This window comes from Asparagus officinalis, chromosome 5 (genome assembly GCF_001876935.1).
Source record: "Asparagus officinalis chromosome 5, Aspof.V1, whole genome shotgun sequence".
NCBI classification, from domain to species: Eukaryota; Viridiplantae; Streptophyta; class Magnoliopsida; order Asparagales; family Asparagaceae; genus Asparagus; species Asparagus officinalis.
Genome location: NC_033798.1, coordinates 122,022,474 through 122,029,397, shown reverse-complemented (window position 1 = coordinate 122,029,397; position 6,924 = coordinate 122,022,474). Strand labels below are relative to the sequence as shown.

Below are 6,924 nucleotides of genomic sequence, written 5' to 3'. Positions count from 1 at the left end.
CTCAGATTTTATGGCAGTTGTTCATTTGTATTTCGCTTTTACTCTTGTACTGTCTGCTTTTGCTCCAAGCCCACATTATCATTTAACTTGGCTGACCTCTTCTTGGCCTCTTAAGGCAAAACAAAAGATAATAGAGGTTAAATTTTTGATGGGCCAATCCTAAAATGCAGTTCTTTTATCCAGGTACAATTCATGGCTATAGCTTAGACTTCATCCTTTAAATTAAGTCTATTATTAGTAAAATTACTAAAAAAAGATCCCATGGCCTAATCGGATTTCAGACCAGAAACTCTATAAAATAGAACCATTTCCACTCTCCCTGTGTTTTGCATCATATTGTTGGAGCGTATATACATGATGCACAGATGGTAATCCTGTATCTCTTCCTTGAGCCTAAGATTACATAGGACCTGCTTTTTTTTCATTATTTTTATCTTTCTAAACATTACAATTGAAATATCTATATAGTTCCCCTCAAATTAGACATTTTACAAACAAATGTATCCCCCCTATTCCAAAAACTATCTTCTTTTTCAGTTAATGAAGATGCACAAAGATCACTTTAAGTTAATGAGGATGTATGAGATTCACTAAAATTATATCAAAGTAAATAGGATTATGGTTTGCAATTTCCCCTTGCAAAAATTCCATCCTTCTCCTCCTTCCTCTCTTCCACAACAAACTTTCCTAAACCCAATTCTACAAAAGTAGTTTTTGAACAAAGAACATCATTGATAATCATCATTTTCAATTACTGGAATCATAAGATATCTATATAGTTCCAATTAAACTTGACATTTTACATAGAAATGTATCCCCTTAGTTACCAATCTGCTAACTGGTAACTTCTTTAGTCAATAAGAATGAACAAAGTTGGTTTTTTAGTCAACTGGGATGTACAGGGTTCATTAAAATACCAAAATCCAATAGGAGAATGTCTGCAATTTCCCATTAAAAAAATTTAATCCTTTCTTCTCCTTCCTCTCTTCCACTCTCCTCTTTCACAGCAAAATTTTCTGATCCCATTTCCACAAATTTAGTTTCTTTACAAAGAACATCATTGGAAATCACCATTTTAAATTTCTAAGAACCCCAAATTCGAAATTGAGTACCTGTTCCTTAATGTTCAGTGGATATTTACATGATACACAGATTGCAACCATAATATCACTCCAATCTCTTCCTTGAGCCTAAATTGGGTAGTACTCGTCATTTTTCTCATTTTTTCCAAACCCTCCAATTGAAACATCGCATAAATCAACTCGAACTAGACATTTTACATACAAATGGAAACCCTAAATCAAGAATTTGGGGAAATCGAGTACCTGTTCCTTGGTTGTCGAGTGAGCGTTCAACTGGAGAGCGAGGGCGGCGTTGTAGGCGAGACTGTGAGCGTGGAGATGAGGCAATCGCTGCGAGATATGAGGCGGAGGGATCCGAAGCCTGAGATCGTGGATGGATCGCCTCAAGTTCGAAGCTTTCTGGTCGAGCTCCAGCGCGTACTGCTGCTGCTCGCGAGTGAATGCGATCTCGATCGGGATCTGGATCTCTTCGTCGTCGTCCTGAGCGTTGCCGCCGACGACGTCGGCGAAGGCCCGCCATTGCTTGTCTCTGGACTCGTAGCTAGTGAGTTTATCTGTGCGTTTTTGCCTCTTAGGGGGTGTTTGGTTAAATTTATACTGGAGGAAGTGTTTCCATCCAAAATATGATTTATTGTATTTCTTAAAAAAAGTATAGAAAAAATTTTGAGAAATTGAAAAGTGTTAATTTTTTAATTTTTGCTTGTTTGGTTCAAAACAAGAAAATAGCCCAATAACTTTATAGAAAATATCAAAAAAATTATAATTTGTAGAAATTGAACCAAACACCCAATAAATTTATTAAAAAGTGTTAACTTTATAGAAAAGTGTCAATGTGGTGTCAGATTTTTGGGTGATTTCCGTTCATTTTGAGAGAAAATTAATTTCTGTAAATTTTGGTACTTTTTTGTACTTTACAGAAAATATTTCTGTAAATTTATTTTGAACCAAACACAGTTGTAACAAAAATCTACAGAAAATTTTTAATTACAGAATTGCCATAGCTAGACATTTTGAGAAAACTTTTCTATAAAATAGTGCAACCAATCACCCCCTAAATCTGATGGTTTTGTTAAGTAAATTCTAGTTAAGAAGGTACGTGCTTTGCACGTGTATAGTGTATATGTTTTGTATAAAATTGAAGGGCTATGTATGGCAAGAGAAAATATAGAAGATGATAGATATATAGGAATTGGGAAAGTAAATGTCTGGGAACATATAGGGGCTCAATAAGTTGCAAAGGTATAATACGTTGGAGTACTCTATACGTACATCAGGAGGTGTCATCAAATGTCGACTCCTATAACCTTTAAGTTTGGTATTTTTAAAATAATTCTCATTTATATTATATTAGAACATATAATATGGTTGAATAATATATAAGGTGTAGATAGGGTGGTGTCATTAACTTTTCACTATTGTAACCTTTAACCTTGGTAGTTTTTAAATTGTTCTTTAAATTTTATATTATGCAGTATAAGATAGTTATTTAACTTTTTTTGATGGTACTTCGTATCTTTATAAGTAAGGATCTAAATGAAGAGAAGTTTAGATAAAGAACCAGTCCTTTGCATGATACTTTTTCATTTTAGGGATCAAATTGCATCACACATTTACAATTCAATACACCAAGAAGATAAGTTGTACACATCTCAGCGCATATATCATAAGTTATTCAAGTAAATCACTCTAATTGTTAATTCTATTATTGATTTGAAGAACTAATTTTGTAATAATTTAGGAATCAAAAGACCTAATAGTAATTTTAATAATTTGAGGGAATAATTTCATAATAATTTAACAATCGGGGTCCTGATCTCTGTGCTGATGGCGAAGAGGGAGAGGATGAAAGGTGGGGCCGACTCCTCCTCCTCCTCCGACTTTATGCATGATCCTTGGACTAGAATTCTTGATCTTTCTGCGCAAACAAGAAGAAGAAACTCGTAAGAGGGCGGAGACCGGTTCCCCTGTGGTACCTCCGACGGTCAAGTCAGCTGATGAGCTTGAGTGGAGTTTGAGGGAAGATCCGATGATCATTGAGGTCCTAGAATTCATTACTCTTATTGAGTTTTTAGAAGAAGACATGACCTTTTAGAATTGTTCAGATTTTAAGAAAAAAGGTTTAGAAGTCTCCCCTGAGTTAAAGTTCGTCCTCCTTTTCTTTTCCCCCTTTCCTCCTTTTATAGTCCATTGCCTCTGGGATTTGATCTTTGGCTTTAACTATGCACAAGAGCGCGGTTGAGGGGTGAGCAGACAGGTTATTGAGTCCTCATTTGCTTTACAGATGTCGGCTGGTATCTGGAAGGGGAGTCATCCGAGCACAGGAGAGGGGGTCTTGGAAATATCCCAGATTCGACAGATGAGACAGAACGGAGGATATGCTGACTAATTGGGCCTCCTTCTCTTACCAAATGGCGGCTGGCGATTGGAGAGGAAGTCATTCGAGCAGAGGAGAGTATCTTAGCGATCTCTGGGAAGTGACTTGCGGGCAGAGTGAGCTGTTTTCGCACGAGGCTTGTCAGAGTTGCGATCTTGATAGGATCGCTCAATAAACTGTGGTGTTGATTGATGTATCTCTGAAGGTAGCTTAGCCAGACCTTATCCCCTTAGTAAAGACGGGTCGATTTGTGAGTCGCCCAATGTTGATTTGTCGACCAGTCAGTCGAGTGAGCTTCTGGTCAAGTGAACTACCGAGAAGGTGATCGAGCTGACTATTTGGGTAGTCGTCCCGACTTATAAGGGGTCGACTAATCCCGTACTTTGTGTCGGTATAAGAGGACTCGTTTCCTCGGCGGGTCAATAGACTTGCTCTTGGCTGGGCCTTTGGGCCACTAGGTTGGTTTGGACTATATGAAGTCAATTTTTCGACATCTTTATCTTTAAATGATAAATTATCATAACAGTTAGGGGAACATAATCACATTTGCATAATCTGAATGACTAAATTCAAAATTAAAAGATTTTAAGGGGGGTGTTATACAAAGATTAGCTGGGTAAAATAATAGTTTGTTGGATAAATGGTAAACCAATTTAATACTACATGCAAGTCAAGAAAATTTAATCGTAAAATTTTAAATTTCCATTTAGGCTAAATTCCTGTTGATGGCTACAATTAACCTGCATCTTTCATTAACGTCTCGTTTGGTACGTGGGAATGAAGTCAAGTGAGAATGGAATAGAAGAAGGAATGAAATGGAATGTATGTGAGAATGGAATGGTCATTCTCATTCTCTTGTTTGGGTGCGTTTGTAGAATGAAGCTAGAATAAAAATCTAATTCCCATTCCCATGTTTGGTATCACTAGTTCACAAGTGAAAATGGAATCTCATTTTCTAATAATGCCCTTATAACAACATAGATTTTTAATAAGATAAAAATAAACATTAATGATAATAACTAAAAAAATTTATTTATGCATATGTTATATTAATCTAGGTATGTGTTATACTAATGCGCATGTTATCGATCAGGTGTATGTTTCGTTTATTTTTTAAACAATTCTCACTATTTCTTAGTCTTAGAAAAATAAATAAAAATAAATAAAAGATTATCACATCTTTTATAGGTCCAAAAAAATATAAAGAATGATATCCACAATCCACAGTTCTAGATATATAAATTAACTCATTTGATAAAGTACCAAAATTACCCATATCATAATAAAAAAATCCATAAAACAATACTAACTAAAATAATAAGTTTCGAGCAAAAAAACACCGAATCGTACCTAGAAACGCGAGCGAAGGAGAGTCGATGACTCGGTCGTTGAAGAGAAAGGCGATGCCGGGTGTGGCGGTGACTTCTTCAGTGGAAGAGGCGATGCCGGGGCGGAGGCGGCGTCGGAGGCTTTAGGTTCGAGAGGAGGTTGAGGTGGCGGAGGAAGAGGTGGAGGAGAAGGGATTGGGGTTGGGATTGAAGTCGGGAAGGAAAGAGCGACGACACGTCGATTTCAGGGGCGATGAATAGAAAGAAGGCCTTTTTGTTTCGGTGGAGCCTTAAAAAATAGAGAGAAAATAAGAATATGTAGTCAAAAGCCAGGATTTTTAAATTGACTCTTATTATTAATAGGGGTATAATTAAAAAAACCTAACTAATTTGATTCTCCCATTGAATCAGAATTATCATTCCCTATCTTCTCACTTGGAATGTCCATTCGGACCATTCCTACAAAAAGTAGGAATGGCCATTCCAACAAAAAGTAGGAATGGCCATTCCATGGGAATGGTCATTCCAACATCAAGAAACTAGTTTTGTTTGGTATGAGGGAATGAGAAGTGAGAATGACATTCCATTCCACCTCATTCCCGCGTACCAAACGGGACGTAAGAGTATTGATATTAATTATTTATCTCACTATACATAAGATTTACGGTTATTTAGATATTAGCCCCTCATATCTTCAATAATTACATATTAGTCACAAAAAATCTTTCAAATTGATGCTAAGTCCATCAAATCGTAAGGGGCTTGTAATTTGGTCCCTAAATGAAAAATGTAAAGTTTGAGATTCGGGGGGGGGGGGGGGGGGGGAAAAAGTAAAAAAATGTTTAGAGTATCAAAGTGTTAAATAAAAACTTTAGGGTGTTAAAGTTAAACAGATTGTAAATTTTACCTCTCCAAAGTGCAAATAATCTAAGTTTTAAAGGTGAACCTTGAAAATCTAGATTTCTTTTATAAATTTATGTAAACTTTAACTCATTGTTTAGGGGTTTTTGTTAAACAACCCAAAGTTTTACCCACATTTGGTTTAAAACTCACGCAATTCCATATGTTCTCACACGCCCTAGACACAAGTTTATTTTACCATTTATTTTTTGGGAAAAATGCTTCCAGCCCCCAAAAGCCAAGAAAACGTGCTTCCCATCCCAAGACTTTGTCAACGGGTGTTTTACCTCCAAAAATAAAGATTATGTTCTCTGCCCCTAAAACACAAAACCCAAGAGATTAAAATATGTGAAGACTATAATACCCTTCTCTCTCTCTTTCTTTTTTATTAAAATATGATGATGATTATTTTATTATTTTTATTTTCTCTCTCTCTTTATCATGATATACTAAGATGATAGTTGAAATTATTGATGAGGATTATTTTATTATTTTTGTTTTTTTATTTTCGTTGTTTGTATTGGGAGATTGTTAAAGTTACGGGTTAATTGTTAAGGTTACGAGTTAATTGTTAATGTTATGGGTCAATTGTTAAGGTTATGAATCATCTCTCCCTCCCCCTCTCTCTCTCCCCCCTCCTCTCTCTCTATATATATATCATGATGTTACTTTGATGATATTGAAATGATTGAAGAGGATTATTATTTTATTATTTTTGTTTTTTATTCTTTTCGTATTTTTAGAATATTCGTTGTTAAGGATAATTGTTGGTTGTAAAGGTTATGCATTGATTGTTAAGGTTACGGGTTGGTTGTTAAGGTTACGGGTTTGTTGTTAAGGTTATGAGTTTGTTATGTATGTTACGGATTTGTTGTTAAGGTTACGAGTTTAATTGTTAATGTTACGGGTTTAATTGTTAAGGTTACGTGTTTAATTGTTAAGGTTACGCGTTTAATTGTTACGGTTACGGTTTAATTGTTAAGGTTACGATTTAATTGTTAAGGTTACGGGTTTAATTGTTAAGGTTACGGGTTTAATTGTTACGGTTATGGTTTTAATTGTTAAGGTTACGGGTTTAATTGTTAAGGTTACGATTTAATTGTTAAGGTTACGGTTTAATTGTTAAGGTTATGAGTTTAATTGTTAAGGTTACGGTTTAATTGTTAAGATTACGGGTTTAATTGTTAAGGTTATGGGTCAATTGTTAAGGTTATGGATCCCTTCTCTCTATCTCTCGTAA

The 6,924-nt window shown here is 35.4% G+C and overlaps 1 protein-coding gene across 1 annotated transcript in view; it reads right to left on the bottom strand.

Annotated features, from left to right (window-relative positions):
* The window catches only part of LOC109842524, a 6,742-nt gene extending 4,651 nt beyond the window's left edge, over positions 1 to 2,091 (bottom strand). The window contains exons 1-2 of the mRNA XM_020411390.1: positions 2,071 to 2,091; positions 1,326 to 1,721 (exon numbers count right to left, since the gene is read on the bottom strand). Of these exons, the coding sequence (XP_020266979.1) occupies positions 1,326 to 1,721; positions 2,071 to 2,091 (417 nt within the window). The remainder of the gene's footprint in view (positions 1 to 1,325; positions 1,722 to 2,070) is intronic.